At 36.0% G+C, this 25,132-nt stretch overlaps 4 protein-coding genes across 7 annotated transcripts; 3 read left to right on the top strand and 1 right to left on the bottom strand.

Annotated features, from left to right (window-relative positions):
* Window position 1: 1 nt before the first annotated feature.
* Window positions 2-3,454, bottom strand: LOC115712931 (uncharacterized). The gene is made up of 2 exons (XM_030641359.2): window positions 3,216-3,454; window positions 2-2,378 (listed from the first exon to the last, which is right to left on the bottom strand). Exon 2 carries the CDS (start codon window positions 2,316-2,318, stop codon window positions 360-362), a length of 1,959 nt encoding a protein of 652 aa, XP_030497219.1. The 5' UTR covers window positions 2,319-2,378; window positions 3,216-3,454; the 3' UTR covers window positions 2-359.
* A 6,499-nt stretch (window positions 3,455-9,953) lies between these two features.
* Window positions 9,954-10,789, top strand: LOC133037181 (uncharacterized). The gene is made up of 2 exons (XM_061114036.1): window positions 9,954-10,114; window positions 10,210-10,789. Exons 1-2 carry the CDS (start codon window positions 9,954-9,956, stop codon window positions 10,787-10,789), a joined length of 741 nt encoding a protein of 246 aa, XP_060970019.1.
* Window positions 10,790-17,343: 6,554 nt separating this feature from the next.
* Window positions 17,344-20,306, top strand: LOC115715082 (poly(A)-specific ribonuclease PARN-like). 2 transcript variants are annotated; one of them, XM_030643880.2, is made up of 8 exons: window positions 17,344-17,715; window positions 17,952-18,082; window positions 18,209-18,397; window positions 18,497-18,609; window positions 18,739-18,855; window positions 18,947-19,061; window positions 19,153-19,368; window positions 19,499-20,306. In XM_030643880.2, exons 1-8 carry the CDS (start codon window positions 17,408-17,410, stop codon window positions 20,149-20,151), a joined length of 1,842 nt encoding a protein of 613 aa, XP_030499740.2. In that variant the 5' UTR covers window positions 17,344-17,407; the 3' UTR covers window positions 20,152-20,306. The 2 variants fall into 2 exon arrangements, with proteins under 2 accessions (XP_030499740.2, XP_060970619.1); XM_061114636.1 differs by having other exon boundaries at window positions 19,496-20,306.
* A 549-nt stretch (window positions 20,307-20,855) lies between these two features.
* LOC115715001 (uncharacterized) lies at window positions 20,856-25,132 on the top strand. 3 transcript variants are annotated; one of them, XM_061114638.1, is made up of 10 exons: window positions 20,856-21,282; window positions 21,443-21,592; window positions 22,289-22,503; window positions 22,622-22,692; window positions 22,812-22,974; window positions 23,292-23,481; window positions 23,673-23,831; window positions 23,930-24,018; window positions 24,265-24,407; window positions 24,788-25,132. In XM_061114638.1, the coding sequence occupies exons 1-9, from the start codon at window positions 20,937-20,939 to the stop codon at window positions 24,358-24,360; spliced, it is 1,479 nt and encodes a 492-aa protein (XP_060970621.1). In that variant the 5' UTR covers window positions 20,856-20,936; the 3' UTR covers window positions 24,361-24,407; window positions 24,788-25,132. The 3 variants fall into 3 exon arrangements, with proteins under 3 accessions (XP_060970621.1, XP_060970620.1, XP_030499643.2); XM_061114637.1 differs by having other exon boundaries at window positions 24,707-25,132; XM_030643783.2 differs by having other exon boundaries at window positions 20,857-21,282; window positions 24,265-25,132.

Genomic DNA, 25,132 nt, shown 5'->3' with positions numbered 1-25,132 from the left:
ATTTGTTTGATTTCAATATGGTCTCTCTCATTTTCATAATAATGAATAGTGGCCATCATCTCTCTCAGTACAATGCAATTAATTAATCTAATATTACTGTAAAAGTATAAAACATAGTGAAGAAACAAATACCAAATAAATAAAAATCTCCCTCTTCCAAATTAGCTGTAAAACCGGTCAAGGCTTTACGACAAAATCCGGACGGCAGTAGTAACCGGAGTCAAGAAGAACCCTCAGAGCTAGGGGGAACAAATTGTGGCCTCTGAACAATCCCCTAGCTTGAAAGAATTTGAAATAATATTAGAATACCCAATGACAAAATTACTCGAGCCTTATCTTGCAGCCGAAAAACTAAATAACTAAGCAGTAGTCTTCTTGCTTCTGAAGCTCTCCTTCATTACGGAAAACTTCTTCTTGCATTGATTCACAGTCTTTCCGGGAACTGAAGCAGCAACTCTCTCCCATCGCTGATTAACGTCCTTTGGGAAGGTTTTCAGAGCTTGAACCAGAGCTCTTTCTTGTACTGCAGACCACACATCTTGCTCTGAACTAGATGTTACACCATTAACAGAACTCGAATCATTAGGACTCTGGGTGTTTGCACCGCCGTTTGGTAATTCTTGTGGAGTTTCTGTCTGTGCAGCACCATTTTCTGTTGCCTGCGGGATTGATACTCCTGCTTCCTCCCTTGTTGAGAGTGGAGAAGCGATTGATGGTGCAGGCTTCCTCTTTTCAAGAAATGAATCAAAAGCTTTGGCGGAATCAGGCTTCTGTAGGAGCACTGTTTTGGTTGCCTTCAGAATCTCTTCTACGGTTCTCCCGGTACCAATGTAGTCTGAAATAACCTCCCACCTTCGAGATGTTCCTTTGGGGAATTTCTGCACTCCTTTTCTCAAGAGCTCGATCTCTTCTCTGCCCCAAGGTTTTTCCTTCTTCTCAGAGCTGCTAAAAGGAATAGTTGCTGGAGTGGCTCCATTAGTATCCACAGAGCCATTCTGTGATTCAGCTTTCTTCTGGTCTTCTTTTCTAGTCTCCTCCAAATTGCTACTATATCCAAGTGCATCTCTAAGAATATTGCCAATCTCCAGTTCCCCTTTCCCACCCATCTTGTCACACAAATTCCTCAGCTGCTCTGTGTTAAGTGACGTACAAAGACTTTCTACATCATCTGCAGATATACCGAACGATTTCTGTGTTACAACAGATGCTGAGAGTGTACGGAGACGGGCACGTTCTTTGCGCAAGAGTTTCTTCTCTTTTTCTTTCACCTTCCTCTGCTGTAAAGCTGCTTCAGCAGCTCGTTTATCTTCCTCTTCTTTTCGACGTTTCTCTTCTTCAGCAGCCCTCACTGCTTCTTCCTCCTGCAATTTCTTTGCTAGATATTTGGCCTCCTTTTTCCTCTGTTTCTCAGCTTTCTCCTCTTCCTTCCTCCTCTGGATCCTCGGGTCTCTTTTATAAGCATTGTCGACAAGAGTACGAATCCTTGTAATTTCTTCCTTTCTAGCCTTTTCTGACAGTTTTGCATTCTGCCTCTCCATCCATCTCTTGTGGTCACGAGACTCAGCTTGCTCAAGATCAAACTCATCAGAATGTGGAAACTCTCTCCAACTTTTAAAGCTGTACCAAAAGTTATAGAAATTATCCACTTCGCCTATTGGGGTCTTGTCATCACCAAAAGATGGAATTGGCTGATTAACAGACCACCGCCCATTCCTCATGAAAGCTGGACCAAACACCTTGAAGAAGTCCTGTGGGGCACAGTCTGTTGGAATCTCATCATCAAACTCATCTGTGGAATCATAAATTCTTCTTTTCACGGGATCAATCAAAATTTCATATGCTTCTTGGATGGACTTGAAATGGCTCTCAATCTCATCCTTCTTTGCTTGTTTGGCAGCTTCAGTTTCCTCAGCAAGAAGAAGAGCAGCCTGCTTGTCAGGATGATACTTCAAGGCAGTCTCACGATAGCTTTTTTTAATCTGGTCCTCGGTGGCAAGATATCTTAAATTGGCCAAACCCAACAATGCATAATGATCTTGTTGACTGTCATCAGCACCAGATTTCTTTTTACCTTTACTGCTGTAAGAATCAGATGGCAGGGAAGTTTGTTCCTTTTCATCAGCCACTTTCTTATCCCCATCGTCCACAACTTTCTCCACATGACCACGAAGTTTCAGAGCTGCTTGATGGAAAGCATGCCCCGCTGGGTCGTACTTGGAAGCCTGAATAGGAAGACAATTTGAAGAAACTTGAATTGATTTTCCATCTACAAGCTCTTGTGAGTATGTAATACGCCGAATGCTTGATCGGACTTCCATTACAGTTACAAAAATTTCAGTACTCTCTTAGTCCAGAAAGTGTAACAGGTCCACTCCAAACTGCACCAACAAAGCACAATTTAATGAGAACAAAAAAACAAATAAAACTCTGCAGTACGTTCAAGAAGATACAGCCACACAGACCACATGCACATTGTACAAAAACACAAAGGCATGGGTAATGAGACCACCACATAATTGATCAGATAATAACAAACTCGGACTTAGGATTTGAAACCTAATAAACTAAAAGTGACCCAAGTGAAACCAGTAAAACCACCAGTCCAACTGATTAGATCATATAACTGGGACATAATATCTACAACGTCAAGATCAGGTTGACCTAAGCTGAAAACTCTTATGATATCCGCCATTACGCCAATTAATCTACACTCCAAACCACTTCACTTAAATTAAATATGCAATTAATGAAGACACTTCCTCACCAACAAAATAAGACTATGATCATTGTGAACTTCAAGAAAAATCATTAAACCCTGCTGCATATAAAAGAAAACTAGGAAGACAAATACAAAACACAAAAAAAAAAACCATAGGAGAAGCAATCAACATACCGTACACCACACAAAACGACTCAAAACAGCCTAAAAAGCAATCTGACAAATATCGCTAACGATTCAACTTTAAAACTAATTAATTTTATACTTCCTAGGGTTTTCATTAAGTTCATTGATGCCTTACCACATCGAGATGAAGCTACTCGACCACATCCAACCACGAAAATCATTAATCAAAACAAAAAGATCCAACTTAACAAAAACAAACATAAATACAATCAAAACCTAACACTATCAAAGCTTATCAAGTAATAACTCAATTATTGAATAGCATAGTTTGTTCGCAACAAAATACAAACAAATAGAGTGAGAGACGAACCTAGCGATGGAGGAACTTAGTAGTAGAAGAAGACGAAGATGAATAAGATCAGAGAATGAAAAAAGGAAGAAGGGTTCGGCCGGAGTTCGTAGGAGTAAGATGGTGAAGTTAGTTTGTGTGTGTATATATATATGTATGTATAGGAAGGAACAGCAGTAGGAAAAGGAAAGCTCAAATGCCCTAATTTTTGACGGGAGGCAGGCAAAAGAGCTTGGGTGCTGCACCTGACAACTATAAGGAAAGTGATTATTATAAGTATACAACTGCTTTTTATGGGCTTTTTTATTGGGCCTTTATCCACCGACCTTGGTGTGTTTCTCTTAGTGAGCCAATACCAAAAGCCCAATAAACGGAAAAAAGTTGATAAATATCTAGTTTATGATTAAGTTAAGGGCTATTTACAAAAATATGGGAAAATAAAGATAAGTTTTGATATATATGGCATAAAAACTTAATTACACTAAATATGGCATTTTTTTAAAAAACTTACAAATATGGGAAAAAGTCTTGAGTAATGCCATAAAAAACTTAAAATTTGTGTTTCTTTTTATTTATTTTTTCTTTTTTAAAAAAATAAAATACTAAAATAAATAAAAAATGATCTCAACTATAGATATTATTTTTTTTTTACAGAAATTAAACTTGTTTTTTTTTTATTTAAACTACTATTTTTTTTCTTTGTTTTTTTGTTAAGAACTAATTATTTCAATAAAAGCAACAGAAAAAAAAAAAAAAAACCAGTTTCATCAACATCATCCTGAAGAAAAAACAATATAAAAAATTATAATCTAAAGATAATATAAACTTTAAAAATCAATTTCATCAACATTGAAAGAAACTATTAATTTCATTAAAAGAATAAAAAAAATAATTTCATTATGTTATTAGAATTTTTTTTCAAGTTACTTTTTTATTATTTTGTTTCTAGGTTGGAAACTTACACTTGTTATTAAATTATTGGTAGGCATTATGTGTTGTTTTGATTATATTTGTGATTAGTATTTTTTTTTTTTTGTATATTTGTGTGTGTGTATGTTTTTATTTGATTGTCTGATGAAACTGGTTTCAATTAACTTTATTATTAACATTTGTATTTTGTTATGATTTTTTATAACGTCAAAACTGGTTTCACATGTCGAAACGGTTTCACATGTTTTAACTATTCTGTAATGGGGTTGCTCAATTTTTATGATATTATTATATATTTTTTCGTTTGTATAAAACCAGTTTTATTATTGTATGATATTTGAACAACAATTTTTATTTTATTTTAATTAATCAGTTTCTGACATACATATTATTTTATTATTTTTATAACTGGTTTTTTAAGTAATTAATTTTTTTTATTGTTGTTCATAATTGAGTTTTATTCAATTTTTTATTAATTTATCTCAAGAAACTGGTTTTTATTTGTTTGTTTTTATTTTGGTTGTTTTACTAACTGGTTTCTTACATTCCACTGTTTTTTTTTGTTATTCTTTTATGGTTTTTATTGCACTTTTGTCTCTTTAATTTTCTTTGTTTCTTTTTTTTTCTCTTTGATTTTAATTTGTGATTCTCTTTGTTATATTTGCTGCATATTGTTTTTTTAATTAACTCTAATTTTTGAGCAAGCAAATAAAAAATTAAATGCCAAAATAAAGAATGAAGTTAGAAGTTTGATTATTAGGTATTGATATAAATTTTATATGTTCGAAACTGATTTTTAAATTTAGTATCGTTAATTTGTAAAAGTTTAGTTATTAGGCATTGTGTATTTTTTATTATGTTATTGTTGAAACTATTTTTTTTTTTTTTGCATCTTTTAATGAAATAATTCGTTTATTTTAATATTGATGAAACTGGTTTTTAAAGTTAGTATCGTCTTTAGATTGTAATTTTTTTCATTATCTTGTTGATGAAACTATTTTTTTGTATTCTTTAAATGAAATTATTAGTTTCTTTCAATGTTGATGAAACTAGTTTTTAAAGTTTGGATTCTTTTTAGATTATGATTTTTTATATTTTTTTTTTCAGGATGATACTGATGAAACTGGTTTTTTTTTTCTGCTATTTTTAATGGAATAATTAGTTTTTAACAAAAAAAAACGAATAATAGTTTAAATAAAAAAACAAGTTTAATTTTTGTAAAAAAAAAATAAAATATAAAAATGTACACTTATTATATATATTAAGAGAAAAAAAATTAGGTTGAGAAAAAAATTGAAAAAAAAAAAAGAGAGACACAAAGAGAAATTAGAAAAAAAAATAGAGAGAGATAAGCGAAAGAAAGAAAAAAAAAAGTAGCAACTGACTTAAAAGTTGAAAAGAAAAAAGAGAGCCAAAATTGACTAAAAAATATATAAAAAAGACAAAAAAAAACTTTTTGAAGTTTCAATAAGTAAAAAAGAAAAAAAAATTAATAAAAGTATAAAAGTAAAATGTTCTTGTCAAATTAAAAATGTAATGTTTGAAAAAAAAATGTAGTATTTGGTGTAAATTTTTCAAATAAAAAGAAACCCTAAAATGTAAGTGTAAAATAAATTAAAAAAATAAATAAAACTAATTAAGCTAAAAACAAAAACATAAAATATGGGATTGGATAATAAGTTTATAAAAATATGGCATATCAAATACCATAAAAAGCTTAAATGTGAAAAAATACCATAGAAAAGTGGCAAACCTAAAAATGCCATATTTTTCTAACTTTGTTATGAAATCCCATATTTCATGTAATTTTCACTTAAGTTAATCATCAATAACTATATATATAAGATGAACAAGTTTAATATCTTTTGACCTATTTTGAATGTACAATGGCCAAATTACTTTGACTCTATCTATCTTTTTTTTTCAATATTTTTATTTACTTTTTAAGTTAATAATTATTTAGAAAAATAATTATTAAAATATCTCCAAGATACACTATTATATTTATTTTCTTATTTTGATTATAATTATTATAATAAATAACGATTGAAAATATCCTTTTAATTATCTTTAAAAAAATTATAATATTATTATATATATTTAAAATTAAAAATTATGTAGATATTTTATATAAAGAAATTTTAATTTAAATTTAAAATACTTAAAATATTATAGATATTTTTAATTATATTTTTAAATTTATTGGTTTAACATTGAATTAAAATAAAAAAAAATGTAAATATTTTATGTAAAGAAATTTAAATTTAAAATATTATAAATATTTTTAACCATATTATTAATTTTATTATTATTATTTATTTTATAATTTAAATTGAAATGATTGTAATAAGAAATTGATTGCTTCCTATTTTAGTTATGGTAAATAAATTCACACACTATATTTTTCATAAAGTTTTGGAATAAAAATTTTTTATATCAAATTTACGAATCTAACCTATATATATACACACTCAAATTTGATTATGTAAGTTTTGGTTAAGAATATAATAAATTATGCATTATCAGATACGTTACCCTAATTAAGACAATTTAAAAAATATGTATATATAATCATATTCAAATGACACTTTGATTTTAAGTTTTTTTAAATTTTAGTAAAAAAGTCTAAGGAGTCATGATTTAGTTAGTATATGTCAAAGTTCGAGGGACATAATTTGGTAGATATCAAAGTATGTAGACTAGAGCATGATTTAGTATATAAACAATTAATGAAATAGTAAAATTGAATGAAATTAGACAAAAGTCCCTAAATATAACAATCTCAATAGTTCACGGTCAAAAATCCTAATTAGCCTAAAATAAAATAGTCACACATGCAACACACTGCTTGAACGCAATTTTTGACGTGTAAAACTTTTTCGAATTTCTTAAAATTTTGTAAGATGTCTTAAATAATTATAATTTACATGACCATGAGAAAAAATAATTCACTAAAAAATATTTTAGATACTAAAACAAATAAAAATGTATCGATGTATCAGGTTGCATTATAGAAATTTCCCAATATTATATTGTACAACTATTTTGTTTTATTCTTGAGTGAAATAACATGTTTGAATATTATTTTTTATATTATAAATTATTTTAATTTCCCAAAATTTTATAAAATATATTTAAATAATTATCATGTATACAAATTAAAAAAAAAAGTTAAAACTAAAATATTTATTAAAATGTCAAAACGATTGGTAATAATGCAGTGCAATAGACAATGATTGTTGTTTTGATAAGGAGGCGATTCATAATATTATTTTTAAGACTAATTAGTATTATTATCTAATTTCATTGGGAAATTTGACATTTTATGCTTAAAAATGTGTAATGGTGTTAAATTATACCATCATCCTAAGAATTTGGTAACTATGCCAATCTTTTAATGGTAACCCCAAAATGCCCTCTCCTCAAACCCAAAAAAATCAGCCCCTCCTTTCTCTCTCTTTCCCTCTCGTTTGATCTCTCTCTCTTTCTTCTCTCACTCTCTCTCTTCTCGCACTCTCTCTCTTTCACTTTGTCTCTCTTTCTCATTGCTCTCTCCGTTGCCGCCGACTGCCGCCGCCTGCCACCTCCACGTCTTGGCCGACTGCCACCTTGAAGATTCTCACCCTCAAAGTCCACCACACTCAACAAAGCAATGGGTAAGTATTTTTCTTAGTAAATAGTGTTGTTTTTTGTTGTATTGTATGGATCTGAACGTTGTTAGTTGTAATATGTGACTTTTGTGTCCTTGAAATGGAGGTAGAGTTTGTGGCTAACAGTCTGTGTTTTTCTGGGTTTTTTTTGGTTTTGGCGATTTTATGCGACATCATGCGATGTGTTGTGCGATGCCATGAGAAATCTGAGGTTAGGGATGACATGATTAATTTTGGCGACTTTGTACGATTATTGTACGATTGTATATGCGATATTAATGTTTGGCGATTTGTGTGCGATTTATATTGCGTCGTTATGCGATTTTGTTGATTTCCAGATATTGTGCGACTTTATGCGATTTCTTTCCTTTGTTGTGCGATTATTGTGCGACATCATAACTGGTTTATTTTATGCTAGCTTAAGGCGATGTTGTGCGATATTGTGCGATAGTGTGTGCGATATAGTATGGTATTTTTAAATGTAAGTTTGTTTGTTTTTCTTTGGGACAGATTCATCTGTATTTGTGCCTCGTACCGTATGATGGCGTTTGGACTTTGGAGTGGTTTCAACCGGGTATTTGATTCCTCAAAAGTAAGACATTGATATTGGACATTGACTGTACACTGAAAAAGTTGCATGAAGTTTTGCATGAGGAGTTGGAGGTGGACCCCTTGGTGTTTGAATTGAAGTTAGAAGTTCTTTACATGTACATGAAAGGCACTAAGTTTCCACCTGAGGTTTTAGTGAAAGATAGTCAACTACGAGTGTTCTTGAGCATGAAGGCAAAAATGAGTGTGGACAACTTGTTGCCACTATTTGTGACTAAGGTGAAGAAGAATGTGAATTTGGAGCCTACTTCCCGAAATGTATTCCCTAGAAGTGTTGTTGGGACCTTTGTCCCGACCGATCCGGGGGTTGGTTTGGACGAGCAAGTTGGCACTAATGTAGATGATGAGAGAGTGGGTATCGAGTTTCATCATTCAGATGAGTTCGATGCTCCCTTTTACAACAATGATCCTGTGGTTGATTTGGGTGTGGATGATGATGTGGCTGCTGATGTACCTCCCCTGAGGATGGAACTAACTCCAAGCAACCAAGTAGAGCGACAAAGAAGACCCCCGTAGTGAGAATCGCCAAACACCAGAACTAGTAGCGATCGGCCGGGTCCTTCTAATAGTGCTCCCGTATCCGAATTTGAAGTTTCTACTAAATTCAAACCTCTTGTGTGGACAAGGGAAGACATAGAGGAAAATAATGTGTATACAACATCTCTTGGTGGTACGCCTTCGTGGGAGATATATCTTGGCAAGTTGTACAAAAACAAGGAAGAATTGAAGAATGTAGTTGGTAGGTATGCACCGAAAAATAATTTTGAGTGGATGGTAAGTAAGTCCGGCAACCGATGTGTTTTACGTTACTTGTAAGGATGAAAATTGTAAATGGAGATTAAGGGGGAAGAAGAAGGCACTTTGTGACATGTTTGAGGTTACTGTGTTTCACAACGAACACACATGTAACTTGGATTCTAGACATTCGATCACCTAGCAAAGACCGTGGGTCATTGGTCACATTATTAAGAACAAGTACACATCGATGGATCTAACTACAAGGCAAAAGACATACAGAGGGATATGTTTGATGAATATGGCATCAAGATGAGTTACGAGAAAGCTTGGAGATGTAGAGAGAAGGCAGTTATGTACAAGAGGGGTACTCCAGCAGAATCTTATACGAAATTATATGGTTACTTCTACATGCCGGAACGTAATAATCCGAGCACTATTATCGACATTGTCGGCGAGGATAACCTGGTTCAAATCGTTTCGGTCACTCGATGCTTGTAGGAAGGGATTTAAGTATTGTCGTCCCGTGATTAGTATCGACGGAACATTCTTGAAGACGAAGTATGGAGGAACAACGTTGTTAGTTGCCGTTGCGTACGATGCAAACAACCAATTGTTTCCGTAGCCTTTGCAATTGTTGACGAGTGAGAATCATGACTCTTGGAAGTATTTCTTGCGAAAGTTGAAGGAAGCCATTGGTCCGTTGAAAATCTTATGTTCATATCGGATAGGCATCAAAGCATTGAACATGTTGTTGATGTTGTTTTCCCGTAAGCATGCCACCGTGCATGCTTCAAGCATATTACTATGAATGTCAATCACAAGTTTAAGATCGATGTATGCAACAAGCAAATATGGCTTGCGGCTTACGCATGGAACAAGACGGAATGTGATAGGCATTTTGAGGTGCCGAAACGTATGGACCCCTGCCATTGCTACATACGTCGAGCAAATAGGGTTTGAAAAGTGGGCTCATCCTTATTGCCCAGGCGATCGGTACAACATAATGACAAGCAACGCTGCCGAAAGCTTCAACAAGGTGACGAAGAATTCGTAAAATATCCAAGAACTATTTTGGTTGACTTCATCAGGTTCACACTTCAAAATTGGTTTGCTTCTCGTCTCGAAAAGGCTAGTAAGTGCGCTACTCCTTTGGCTACTACTTTTGAAAATGATTTAAAGGATCAACACAAAGATGGTATGTTCAGGAGTGTCCTTCGTAATGGTGCCCAATTGTTCAACGTTGGTACGAGTCCTCAAGGTGAGAGAGGTGGTGATGTGAACTTAGTGGAGAGAACATGCACTTGCGGACTTTTCCAAATGCTGAAAATCCCTTGTCCACATGCATGTGCCGCAGCAGTTAGTCAGAATGTGAGCGTGTACACACTTTGCTCTCCATATTACACTAAAGAAACGTGGAAGAAAACCTACGATGCCACAATTAATATTGTTGGCGAGGAGGATGAGTGGGTACTACCGGAACATATCAAGAACATAAGAATCGGGGTACCAGTGGAGAAAAAACCAGTAGGTCGGCCTAGGAAGAGCAATGCAGGTAGAAGACCGACGAAGCGTCGACCTTCTAAAGGGTCGGTGGTAGTGGAACCTCGTCATTGTTCGCTATGTCACGGTTCAGGGCACAACAGAGCTACATGGAAAGCTCGAGTTTGAACCATTTCTCCAATTTTTAAATGAATATGTGTTGTATTGCTGGTTGTTGGATATTGTGCTTTTTTCTCCTAGATTAATAATTTTTTGGTTTGTTTACCCATTTTAGGCGACATTATGCGATTACTGTGCGATTTGTAACTGACAGGAGCTAGTTTGTAGTTTGTTTTGTATTTTTTGGCGATATCCTGCGATTATTGTGCGATTTTTGTGCGATGTTAACTGACAGGATCTTGACAGGATCTTGTTTTTTGGTTGCTCGTTTCTGTAGTGTCTGGCGATATTTTTGCGATTATGGTGCGATTTTTGTGCGATGTTAACTGACAGGATCCTGTTTTTGAGTTTGCTTTGGTTACGTATTTTTGGCGACATTGTGCGATTATGGTGCGATTTTTCTGCGATGTGAACTAATCTAGATTTGTTAGTTTGTGTATTTTGGCGATATTATGCGCGATGAATGTGCGATTTTAATGCGATTCCTAGTGAAATAATTTATCAAGAAGTCATCTTCTCACAGGATTTATGAAAAATTTAAAAAAGAAATAAATTGATACAAGCAACAATTTAAATAGCTTTAAATTTACTTGTTATATATAAATTTGGTGAGATTATAATATAATTACAAAAGGGGAGTTTATGTGTACAAGATTAACATTGCAAAAACCTACAAAAAACTACCACGTTAAGTTCTGGTAAAATAGGTCCACACACCACCTATGTCTAAAGGTGAGCATGTTATCATCATGCACATGCTCCAACGACCGATCCAGCATCAAGTGCTCAATGTGCTCCATGACATACATTCCACAATTGCCACTAAAAAAAAAACTAAATATTAGCAACAATTAAGTTAAGTAATTCATAATGGAGTGCAAAATTAAATAAATTACTCAAAATATACAAAAGAAAAAGAGATTCACCTGCTGTTCGTTTGTGGTACAACCTCCGAGGTAGCTCGTCTATAATGGAGGGGTAGGAGCTGACTGAGATCGCCCAACTCCACCGGATGTACATAATTATTGTATTGGAAATAACCGCTATCTCGAATTAGATTTGCAAAGAGCTCGCTGTAAGGCTTCAAATATGACTCCATGGCTGCCTCAACGGTGGCACCGATATCAGAATCATATACAATGATCTCCCGGCTCTCGATATCCACCTCAATCGCCACCCAAAGTGGCGCTCTTTGGGAAGGTGCAACACAAAGTATATGTACTCCTCGCTTCTCCCAACATGGCAAGTATCCGTGCGGTATCCCCCGCACGTAACTCATGACGCTCTCATCCCATTTCATCTTGCTCCACGTCACCCTCACACATATTCCAAAACATGGAAAAGAACTGTGGAGCAGATGTGTCCAAAACTACACCTTTTCGGGTGTAGACTTCTGGGTACAGGGTCCGTCTTCTTCTCAACAAGTGCGCCATGGCATCAATTTGCTGTGTTCCAAATGAAAACAGTTAGAAAGAAGTCGCATAAAAGTCGCACAACAAATCGCAGGAAATCGCACAGCAAATTACCAAAATTGTTTCAAATAATCGCACAACAATCGCACAATAATCGCACAGTAATCGCGAACCATCATAAATCATTTTATAATCGCAAGCACATCGCATATAAGTCGCATAAACCATATTATACATAGAGTGAGTATAAATCGCATATAAATCGCATATAAATCGCATATAAGTCGCACAAACAATAAAAAACACAATAAATTAATTCTGTTAAGAAATAACTTACATCATCTTCGAGCCATTCGTTCAGCACCATCAACTTCACGAACCACGATCTAGTGGCTACGCCAAAGGTGAACATCCCTAGGACGGCCATTGTCCCTAGCATAAGTGATCCACTTCGGAAAAATTTTAACAACCGGCGTCCGCCGGCTTCGTGGTGTCTACTACCACGGGCCCATGTCGTTGTTTCTTCTTCCCAAGGCGGTGTAGTCATTCAAGAAAACCGGCTTGCGCTTTCGCCTAAGCCTACAGAACTCCACTCCATCTGGTGGCCCCTGCAACTCTTCCACATCCCGAGATCTCGCATCACCCGCCGAAATGACAATGGCGTTTGCGGAGTAGAAGGAACGTCACATGCGTCGGGTTGCCAATCTTCGGGTAGACATCATCATCATCATCATATGTCGGCGGTGATGGATGTACCGTCCGTAATGGCTCGCCGTGTCCGATGGTGTGGGGTCCGATCGTCGTGCCGCCCCGATGGTTGTGTCGGCTCCGAAGGCTGCTTCTGTAACAAACTTATCACGGTCGCAATTTGATCCATGATAAGATTCTTCATCTCTTTCTGACTTCTCTTGAAGTCAGCCTTCATCTCAGTCTGCGCAGTCAGAATCGCAACTTGTTGCGCTTCTACATTCTCCAACCTCTTAGCCAACAAGAGGTAGTTGGAGTCATTAGGCTGGAGAGCGAGCTTGGGGGCACAGTGGCAGGCGTTGGGGGCACGGTGGCAGATGTGGAGGCGTCTGGTGCTTCTTTGGGTGGGGATGGTGGAATAATTTTGGACTTTTTCACATAATCCGCCACCCGTTCGGCTTGGGTCTGGAATGCGGTCGAATCTTGCGCCCCGACTTGCGTTTCTTCGACCTCATCCAACCCCATTTCCACCGTGGGGACCTCACCCTCACAATTGCTCTTCCAATAGTCCACCTCCCAATTCCTAGGATACAGAATTTGAAGAACAACCATCTGGAAAAAAATATATATTAATTATCGCACAAAAATCGCACACACGTCGCATAAAATCGCAGAAAAGACCAGGTTTGTTTAAAACACAAAAAGCATATTAAACTCGCCCAAAAATCGCAACAAAGTCGCATAACATCGCAGAAAATAGCAGAATCCTATTCAGCATAGTGAAATCGCACAATAATCGCACGAAAATCGCATAAACTCGCAAAATAAAACAGTTGCAAATGAAATAGGTCTAACTAGCACAAAAATCGCATCGACATCGCATAAACTCGCTAAATGAAACGAGGCAAATGAAAAACATGTTTAAATCGCACAAAAATCGCATTATAATCGCATAAAATCGTTGTAAAGCACAATTTAGCAAAAGAAATACCAAAACAACAAAGAAAGTCGATTGGCATACCCTTTTCTCGAATAGGGTAGCGACATCGTGTTGCTTGACATCATGTTTCGTAACCGTGTTTGGGGTGCTCCAATTCAACATTCGAGGGAATCTAGTCCCTCCGCACCGCCCGTACTTCTTCCCCAAATCCCGCATCACCTCAAAGGCCCGGTATTGTAGCGCCGGCATATCCGTAGACATTGTACTTCGCCTCTGGTTGAGTAATTTTTTCTCCTTCTTCCCTTTCTTCTTATCCTTAGTAGATTTATCAAGGTAGTTCTTCCTCAGGTCAGTCATACTTTTGGCTGTGGATGACAACAACTTCTGATATGAAAGAAGGCCCCACGGATATTCGAAGAACTTCTCCTCGTTTTCTACTAACTGCAGCATATCCGACCATATATAAACACCCTCGGCCACAGATAGAAGCACTCCTTCAACAAATGCACACGGCCAAATTGTACACGTCGTCGGCCACATCGCACGCCTCAAAAGCTAGCCAAAGGGTTTTGAAAGTGACCCGTTTGGCATTATTGAGGTAGTCCCGCAATATCCGATCAGACTCACATAGTGTATTCAATTCTTCAGTCGAGGGGCCACCGCTCATCTTCAGTCCCGTAATCAATCCAAACTCAGATCTTCCAAATCTGGCCTCGGTTTTACCCACGTACAACCACACTTCATCATTCTTTACCTCACTCACTTTCATTTTCCTCAACAAAAGAGTTGATGCACAATCACCCCGAGAATTTCAGTTCATTCGCATTCCAAAAAACTCCAAAAGGAGTTTCCTTCACCCTCTCGGTCAGGTTAAAGGCTTCAAACTTTGCTTTAATAGAAGCAAAGTACCCATTTCCTCGGTAAGTGATACGCCCAGGAAAATGCTCAGCCAAGGGGAGAATGAGTTCTGGAGCCATCTGCAAATACAAACAGGAAGATTATTAATCGCATAGAAATCGCATAGAAATCGCATAACAGCCAATGAATGACATACAACATCGCACAAACTCGCACATAAATCGCACATTAATCGCACACCAGAAATAATCCTGGTTGGCAACATATTTGAATATAAATCGCACACCATCGCACAAGGAATCGCTAAAAATCGCACAAATATAAAAATTGCAAACACAATAGCTATAAAATCGCACAAAGTCGCACAAGAAATCGACAAAAATCGCACAAAAGACGTTTCCACATTAAATGGTAATTAATGTGACATTTATTATCCCGCCTAACCAACTACTTGATTATAAATCGCACACCATCGCACAAGGAATCGCTAAAAATCGCACAAATATAAAAATTGCAAACACAATAGCTATAAAATCGCACAAAGTCGCACAAGAAATCGACAAAAATCGCACAAAAGACGTTTCCACATTAAATGGTAATTAATGTGACATTTATTATCCCGCCTAACCAACTACTTGATTATGTCGCTAACATGTCGCACATAAATCGCGACATGTCGCCAAAATTGCCCAGATTGCTTTTTGCATGACAAACATGTGTACAATTGTGTAATTCAATTTTTACATTTATTATCCCACCTTCCCAACTACTAGTTTTCTCTATAAAAGCCAATTGTCTATCTCATAAGTTACACATATTTTCTTAATTTTTTTCCTCTTAAGATAATTCTCTTAGCAATGTCTACTAGAAGGAACAAGGGCAAATATCCGATTCTTACTCCTGAAGAGATCAAGCAGGAGCCTGATTGTGGGGAAATTACGCCTCAAATGCAAAAAGTGCTTGACGACATGAAACGTTTTGAAAATGAACGGCTTATGAACGAGTGGAGGTTTCTAAAACTTGAAAAAAAATTTAACAAAACAGGTGTATGGCCGGCTCCACCACCAGGGTTCCCCGAAGGCTGCCGTCGCTGCAAGTTAGGTTATTTAAATGGTAAACAGGTGAAGCCTGGATCTCTATGCAAATATTGCAAGGCTACACTTCGCTTTGAGTCGCAAATGTAATCGTTAAACGTCGCTAAATATCGACTTTTCACTGAATAAATAAAAGTTACATTAATGTCGCTATATGTCGCTAACTTAATCGTGAAACGTCGCTATTTTTTAATTTTTTCCAGAATTGATAAAAGTTCTTCCTACATGTCGCTTTGAAATCGCACATAATCGCACAGAAATCGCACAAAATAAAAAAAAAACCCCAAAATCTATCTCCCTAAACTCAGTTTCTTCCCCAAACTCTAAAATTGATAAATTTAAACAAATACATTTCAGTTATATCACAGATGCACAATGTATATGATAAATTGCAAAAAAAAAGTTAAGTTTAGCCCATACCTGGTTCGTGGATTGTGCTTGGGACGATTTCTCCTCGGAGTGGGTCTCGTGTGGGTCGTGTGGGTAACACTTGGAAATTTCTGATGTCAGTAAAATCGCACAATAAGTCGCAAATAAATCGCATAATGTCGCTAAAAATTCAAAACCTTGACCACATTCTATAAATCGCTCAAAATCGCACAACATCGCATAATATCGCTTAACATACCCAACACAGAAAGTCTACAACTTAATCGCACAAGATCGCACATAAATCGCACAAAAGTCGCAAAAACACAAAAACACATGAACAGATCAATCAGCACGAAACCCATATTTTTCCTACATTTTTCTTGCACAATTTATCACAAAAACACATACTAACTCAAAATTAACCACATATTCATCCACAAATTAGGTCACACTTTAAAGATAAATTAAAATAAAAATTTGAAAAAAATACCTCTTTAATGCGATTGGGTTCGTGGGATTCGAGTGGGTGTAGTTGGTCGCTGGGATCGATTTGGTCGAGAGGGTCGGTGTTCGTTGTGTCGAGAGGGTCGTTGTTCGTTCGTGAGTTCGTTGGGTCGTCGTTCGTTCCGAGGGGTGGGTTCGTTGGGTCGTCCGTCGTTTGGGGGGTGGGTTCGTTGGGTCGTCGGAGGGGTGGGTTCGTTGGGTAGTCGGAGTCGTCGGAGGTTGGCATCGATGGTCTGGTTCGAATGGAGGGGTAGGTGGGTTCGGGGTTTTGGGTTCGAATGGAAAGGGAAGGAAGAGAGAGAGAACGTTGATAGAGAGGAGGAGGGAAACTGAAAAGCTAGGGGTATTTTTGGAACCCAATTGAAAAATGAGCATATTTACAAAATGTGTAATTTTTTTGTTTAAAATAACACCATGTGTTATTTTTTAGCATGAAAGATCAAATTTCCCATTTCATTTAACTTTACTATTTTAAATCAATTATGTTTCTCGGATTTTGATATCTATCAAATCAACTATGCTCTAGATTTTAACCTATCAAATCATATTTCTCTAATTTTTACATGTACTAAATTATACCCTTAAATTTTTATTTATATTAGACTTTTTTACTAAAATTTTAAAAAAAAATCATTACATTCAACAATCTCAATAATTACGAAAATATTTTTAACGATCTTAAAGGTTCCCGACATCTCAATAATAGCCTTATTTAAAACGACATGTAAAAAAGCTTCGCCTGAGGAGCGAGCGCGCAACAATGGCGCCGCTGTTACAGAAACGTTTCTTCTGTAGCGAGGTCCCAAAGAAATGGGCAGTGAAGCAAGTGACAAAGTCCAATTTCGCCGAGTCCATGGAGGAAATCAAGCACGACATCTCCACCTCCGACTTCGTGGCAGTATCCCTCCAAAAGACAGGCTCTTTCTCCGCCCCATGGCACCGTGCTCACCCCTTCGATACGGCCGAAACTTCTTATTACAAGGCCAAGTACGCCGCTGAACGCTTCCAGATTTTTCAGTTCGCCGTTTGCCCATTTTCTGTGAATGCCTCTAAGCTCGTAGCTCACCCGTGAGTATTTCATTTTTCCCTTGTTTTAGCTTCTAATGGTGAAAGAATGAAAATAAAAATCCAAGCTTTAATACCTATTTTATATGAAGAACTGTTATCCAATATAAGTATATATGTGAAGATGATATTTTTAGTGATTTTGTCAATAGTATTTTAGCTGAACCTAGCTTGTTACTAGTTTTCATGGATGTTAGAAAAGTACTAAGTGTAAGGTTATGTTCTGGATTTTGTTACAGGTATAACTATCTCTTATTCCCCAGAGATGAACTAAAATTAGGGATGCCATCTTACAGTTTTTCATGCCAAACTTCATATTTGACATCCATGGCTCGTGAAGGTTTTGACTTTAATGCTTGCATTTATGATGGTAAGTCTAATAATGTGTAGCTTAATTTTGTATAGATGAGATCAATATGCATATTCAAGTTTGAATACATAAGTATGGTTTGATTTATTTCCTTGATTGTTGTTTCTATGTTTTCAAATTTGATAGGCATATCATACTTGTCTAGAGCACAGGAAGATAAAGCGAAAATTCGGATTGGGAATCCGAGACCCAGTCCTCTTATACTTGATTCTACTTCTACACCTAGTGTTGCTGATGCCTTATTTATTGAAAGAGTTAAATCAAGAGTTATTCAATGGAAAAAGACATGTAAAAAAACAAAGGAGAACACACATGGTAAGGAAGATGATGCATTATGCTGTTATTTTTCATGTGTAATATATATCTTTATCTCTTTTGTTTCATTTTAGAAGTATTCTCTGATTTCAATTACAGATGCTCTGATGAATTCTTTAAGAAAACTTATTTTGGGAAGTGAATTTTATGGGTCTAGACCATGCATCACTATAGATGTCTGCACTGAACGTCAAGTGAAGCTTGCACTAGAGGTATAGATTAGTGAAAGTTCGGATTTTGCTTGAAGAAGTTGTCTCTCTTGATTGTAGCGTATCGAAACTTGAGTTTGATAGTGTCAATAACATGAATGAATCATATTGCTTACTTGACTGGTGATGTAGATGTTAAGAGACTTCGCCGATGAACTAGTTCCTGTACTAATTCCGGGAAGGAGTGGAGGAACACAGGCAGTTCGTGTGGTTTTAACAAGCTCACAAGAGGATAAGGACTTGTTTGAGGTAGTGAGCAACTTTTAATTCTTGATGACAATGTTTGGTTGAGTAGCATACATAAAACCATCTCACAACCATGTTCGATTTCAATTAACAGAGTGAACTTCAACGCCTTGAAGAAGAAGAAAATAAGAAGGTTCGGGGATTTCGAGAGGTGATCGATTTGATTTCTGCTTCACAGAAACCTGTTGTTTCCTACAATTCCCTTAATGGTGTATATCTAATGCCTGAATCGTCTCCAAATCACCCTTTTTTTTTATTTGCTTGATATTCTTTATCTTATATTGCAATTTTTCAGTGCAGATCTTACATTTATTCACTCAAAATTCATTGCTCCCCTACCTCCAACCGTAGACGAGTTTGCAAGCTCCTTAAGTAAGATTTTCCCATGTGTCCTTGATGTAAGTCATCTGATGACATTTATTGGTCCTTTGAGGAAAGTGACCAATATTCCTGTGGCTATTTCCCTCCTCAATAGTCATTTCTTTGCACCAGTTGATATTGAAATCCTTTACAAAGGTCAGTTATCTTTCCTAATTTTCATTTGATGCACATAATTGTATGAAAGTGGAAACACAGGCTTGCTTGATTGCATTGATTGAGACTGTACTTGATTTGCTTGTAATGCCATGTTTCGGGTTCACAGCAGCTGATAACGAAGGCAAAATTCACGGGCACAACGCTGTAAGGATTAGTCATCTATTTGCTAAGCTATGCTCTATTCTGAAAATTGACCCCAATTCCAACACATCTGATAGTCAAGTACTTTCAGCTCCAGCTCTTACAGAGTCTACAAACATTTTCAATGCATTATCTACCAGTTTTGAAGAGTCAATTGATGAGGAAATCAGTGTGTGGACAAAGAGTAAAAGAAAAGTTAACTGTGAGCAATTAGTATACCTGTGGGGATTCGGAAGTGAGAACACTGCTGGAAAGTTGAAGACCATGCTGCACAACTCGCATTCCATATTCTCCGAAGAATTTGATATTCGTTTAGTTGATAAGAGCTGTGCTGTCATTGTTTTCTGGCAGCCTGGTTTGGCTGAAAAATTTCTTGATGTTATGAACAACATCGAAAAGATAAGTGGATCTTTAAGGGAGATGGTGTCCGAGGGTCTAAGGGCGGCGTCTTATGAGACTTACAAGAGAGCTTGTAAGTTAGATATATGGGAAGCAAACTTGGGAGAATCTTTGGACAGAGCCTTGGAAGATTCTGAGTACCTCATTGAAGCTACTCCTGAATCAACTCCCATAGAAATATCTTGCTCTAGTGATTCTGTGATTAATTACAATGACCTCTAATAAGTATAATTCATTTCTTGAATATGAGACCATTTCAACTAACTAGTCCATAGAATAGTTATTTTGAAGTTACAATCACCAAGACAAGGATGCCTTTTTTTGGGGATATGATTCTTCAGAAGATATTTTGAGTATTCCATTTTAATTTTTCAAAAGGGTTTTCTGTTGAATTAAGAATTAAAATTGTAATCATTAGCATTTGTTCATTTAAAAAGAAATCGGAAGAACTCATTAACTTGTTTGTGTAATTAGAGAGGGATAGATAGTATAGGTACCATACATATTTTGATTGCTAGTACATCACTTAAAATTATTGTTGGTTATAATTACTGATGCTTATCTATGTGAAGGGAAAAAAATAATAAAATAAACGTTCATAAAATTTAAAAGATGAAACTGAAAGCTCCAAAGGAAAATGCAGTAGACATTTTCTTTTTCAAAAGAAAAATATGTGTAATAGACCATAATAGACATTTGAAATTAAGAATTTATTTCGATTGAGCTATTCTGCCTGTCGTTTTTAGTTATTTATTCTCTCTTCTGCAATGTTTCCTGTCGTTTTAATTAAAGATCACATTTTCTCTTTCTATATAAATAAGCATTGTCGTTTTATATCGCCTTTGCTTGCGCCGGGTATTATAAATGTTGTCGTTTTTAAAACTTAAATCTGTAATTAATTACTGTAATAAACAATAAATAGGGACGCAAAGCAAATCAAAAGGTCGTTGACCGGTTTCACAGTGTCACCTTTCATTTCAAAACAACCAAAGAAAAGTACTATAGCAATGGCTATGTCTTCAACCTTTACTACCTCAAATCCTTACTTACTTCAAAACTACGTCGTTTTTTCTCCACATTCAACCCCTTCTTCCACTTTCGGTTACCAATCAACCTTGTTTGCCTCCAAATTGACCAAGAAATGCCTCTCATTCACCGCCATCAAAACCCGACCCGATCCATTTTCTCGCCCGGTTCTGAATCCGATATCTGCATCAGCTCAGACTTTTGATGTCGTCGTAGTTGGAGCTGGAGTTATCGGGTTGACCATCGCCCGACAATTCCTTCTCGGGTCGGATCTGTCTGTCGCCGTGGTCGACAAAGCCGTTCCTTGCTCAGGTGCCACTGGTGCTGGTGCGTATTTTTCTTCTTTATCTCAAATTTGTATATTTTCTAGTTTGTTTGTTTGTTTGCTGAGAAAATTTAGTGAAAGAAAAGGTGTACTGTAGTCTGTGTTTGATTGGCTGTTGTAGGGACTCTTTAATCTTTTGTTTTGGCATTTCGATTGTTTTAGGGCAGGGTTACTTATGGATGGCACACAAGACTCCTGGTAGTGATATATGGGACCTCGCTTTGAGAAGCCATGAGCTATGGCGGGAGTTGGCTGGGAATCTCAAGGAACAAGGCATGGATCCTCAAGAGCATATGGGTTGGAAGAACACAGGTATACTCAATAAAAATCTTTATCTGTTTATGAATATGTAATATACAGTGACGAAGCTAGAAATTTAGCTGAGTGAGGGCTTGAATAAATATTAAGTGAAAACTAATAAAAATAAATAAGTGTATCTTTCAAAATTTCATCTTCAACCAAATAAAATAAAATATTGTTAATAGTATTATTTTATTTTTTTTAATAAAGTATTATTTTTTTTATTATTTGTATTGGACTACTTTTAAAATTAGCTTGATTAGAATAAGACTAGGCTCATAATCATGATTAAGATATTGAGTGAGAGTTTTTGTGAATTGGGCTTTAATAAATTGAGTGAAGTGAATTAATATGCGTATATATCTACATATAAAAATTAGCTTTAGCCTAAAGTCCCTCCGTCCCTGGTAATATGTATAGCTTACAATTGAGTTGCTTTTCATAACTTCTAGTCTTCATTTTGTGATTTTTTGAAGGTTTTAAAGCTCAATAACCATAGATAGGGTTAAATGGTTAATAGATATGGGATTAGATTTCTCAATAGCCTCACCTAGTAATGTGATCTAGCTTTTATTAGTATTAAAAAGAGGGTTGGTGGTGGCAATGTTGTTGATACATGGATAGCTTTTGCAAATGTACTATAGAAAAGGAAGCATGATACTTATGGTGAAATCTTGTGTGGTTGTGTATTTATGACTTCATGTACAGGAAGTTTGCTAATTGGTAGAACCCCTAAGGAGGTAGATGTTTTAAAAAAACAGGTGAAGTCGCTACAAGATGCTGGGGTAAGATCGGAGTTTCTGTCTGCTACTGATTTGCTTTCAAAAGAACCTTCTCTCCTGATTGAAAATGATGGTGGGGCTGCTTTTCTGCCCGGAGACTGTCAACTGGATGCTCTTCGTGCAGTTGACCTTATTCTAAAGGTTTCTTTAACTTTCTTATGAAGTAATGTGATATGAATTATCATATTGTGGCTCTGTGTTTTATGTTATCTACCCTCTGATCTGGTGTCTTCTCACTATAGTTATGATCCATATACAGGCTAACAGACATTTTATATCAAAAGGCAGATATGCAGAGTTCTTTTATGATCCAGTTACAACTCTAATAAGGTTTATTATTATCCTATTCTCCCTATACTTAAAGTTGTAAGGGCCGACAAGAGATACAAATTTAATTTACAATTTGGTGGGCCTGCTAATTGCTTGGATAACTGAAATTCTGTACCCAGAACAGGTAGCAGTGGCAAGGTCATAGGTGTTAAGACTGCAAAGAATACACTGTTCTGTAACAAGGCAATTATAGTTGCGGCTGGTTGTTGGAGTGGATCTTTGGTGCAGGACCTGTTTAGAGATTCAGGAATTGTATTGGATGTCCCAGTAAAACCTCGAAAGGTTTGATTTTCTTTCCCGTGCTGACTAGATGGTTGAATCTCTTATACAAATAAGTTTTTCCATACATTTCTGTTCTGCAGAATTAGGGATACACAGAATTAATTTGTACCAGGTACAGATAAAATCTTTTCAAAGGGTTTTATTTGATGACTAATTAGTAGGAACAAGGATTAGAGTCTTTATGTATAAAGAATTGGTCTATTGTAAGTTGGGGAGCCATACCTTTTGTTTGAACATGAGACACACATACATAATCTGGATGACATTGTGTATCCTGGAAATTAGCTGGAGCTAACTATAATTAATTTATATCGCAGGGTCATCTGCTAGTGCTTAAGAATTTCAATTGTCTTCAACTGAATCATGGTATGATGGAGGCTGGATATCTTGATCATAAAACTGCAGCTCAACTTCCTAATACCTCAGCTTCAGTCATATCTGATCATGATCAAAACTTGTCAATTTCAATGACTGCCACCATTGATTCAATGGGGAATGTAGTCCTCGGTAAACTTTTCTTCACTTCTGCTCTCAGTTTATGAATTCCAGTATTTGAAGATAATTTTTTTAAACAGATTTAGTATGTGTTCTCTGTCCTGTAATGCCATCTTTTTCTGTATTTCAATGCATTGATTGTGGCTGTTCAGCCTTCAATCTCACCAAGTGCCCTGTTCCTCAAATTGGTTGTTTGCCTTCAGGGAGTAGCCGCCAGTTTGCAGGTTTCAACACTGAAACAGAAGAATCTGTGATAAATCTCATATGGGAGCGAGCTATGGATTTCTTTCCCAAATTAAGAGAACAAACCCTCTCTGATTTTATCGAAAGACGTGAAGTTAGAGTAGGACTACGACCATACAGTGAGTTCCATTATTGTTTAACCTATTGAGAGAGCCAGAACTAGCTGATTTAGCTTACGGTTATGTGAAACTAACAAAGTAATCCCTGAATGTCTCAGTGCCTGATGGAAAACCAGTAATTGGACCTGTCCCAGGGCTGTCAAATGTGTTGCTTGCAACTGGACATGAAGGTGGAGGACTTTCTATGGTAATGTTTGTAACTATCAGCTTATTCTTGAAACAAATGGCACTTTTTTAGTTTTTACAATAATAGATTTCCTGGCTTTAGCTAGCTAGTATTAAATCCATGCATATCGCTGGCGGTCTATGATAGAGGGAAAATGATTTATCATATGATCAAGAAGATTGCATTAGCATTAAGTAAATGTCATATCTAGCGCTATTTATAGTACCTGAATACTAGAACAAAGTAACTAATCTGTCCAATTTCTAGGCCCTGGGGACTGCTGAAATGGTTGCGGATATGGTGCTGGGCAATCCAGAGAAAGTTAAATCTGCACCTTTTGCTGTTCAAGGTCGATGTTGTTGAAAAGTATCAACCAATCAATGAACGCACTTTCATTTTCCTGATCATTGGTATGTTTGAAAGCACTCCCATGCATTTCACTCTAATCTTTTGGTCACACCTGCCAGAGCTAAATCATCCTAAGTTTTGTTTTGAGGATAATTTGTGCTCATTCCTTGCTATTTTACATGCCGTTGTTTTCGCCCCTACTAAATGTTTTTATTTCATCTTGCTGACCATATGTGCACAAGAACAATGTACCATAAATATTTGCTCAGAAATTTTGCTATTTCACAATAATGCCACGGCTTAAATTGAACTGTAATATATTTAGCTTAGTGTTGAATTTGAAACTGCTTTTTGTGTTTAGCTATAGCTAAAGAAGTGGCTTATAATGTTTGGACAACACAATTCAAACGAATCATATAACTTGTTTTCCTATGTTCTCAAGCATGTCAATGGAAAATCAGCTCTCTTGACTCTTGCTCTTTCGTTCATAAGTAATCAGAATGAAACCTTATGAGTAAATTTCTTCATCAAAATCTCCACTCTGCAGCACAAAACAAGGTCTTCTGATGGATTTCTCCACTCATTTGTGTGAGAAGTGTCCTTGAAAATTAGGGTATGGATGTAATAGCCAATGAACTGGATTTTGTATTTACTGCATGAGTTTTAAACCTTTTTTCTTTTACAGAAGTTATGATTTTGTTTTTCTAAGCAAATGTACCTTGTTCTTCGTGTACTCAAAATTCAATATATTTGAAAAAAAAAATATATGAAAATAATTGGTTAAGAA

This window comes from Cannabis sativa, chromosome 4, assembly GCF_029168945.1.
Source record: "Cannabis sativa cultivar Pink pepper isolate KNU-18-1 chromosome 4, ASM2916894v1, whole genome shotgun sequence".
Taxonomy (NCBI): Eukaryota; Viridiplantae; Streptophyta; class Magnoliopsida; order Rosales; family Cannabaceae; genus Cannabis; species Cannabis sativa.
This window is presented reverse-complemented; position numbering and strand designations above follow the sequence as displayed.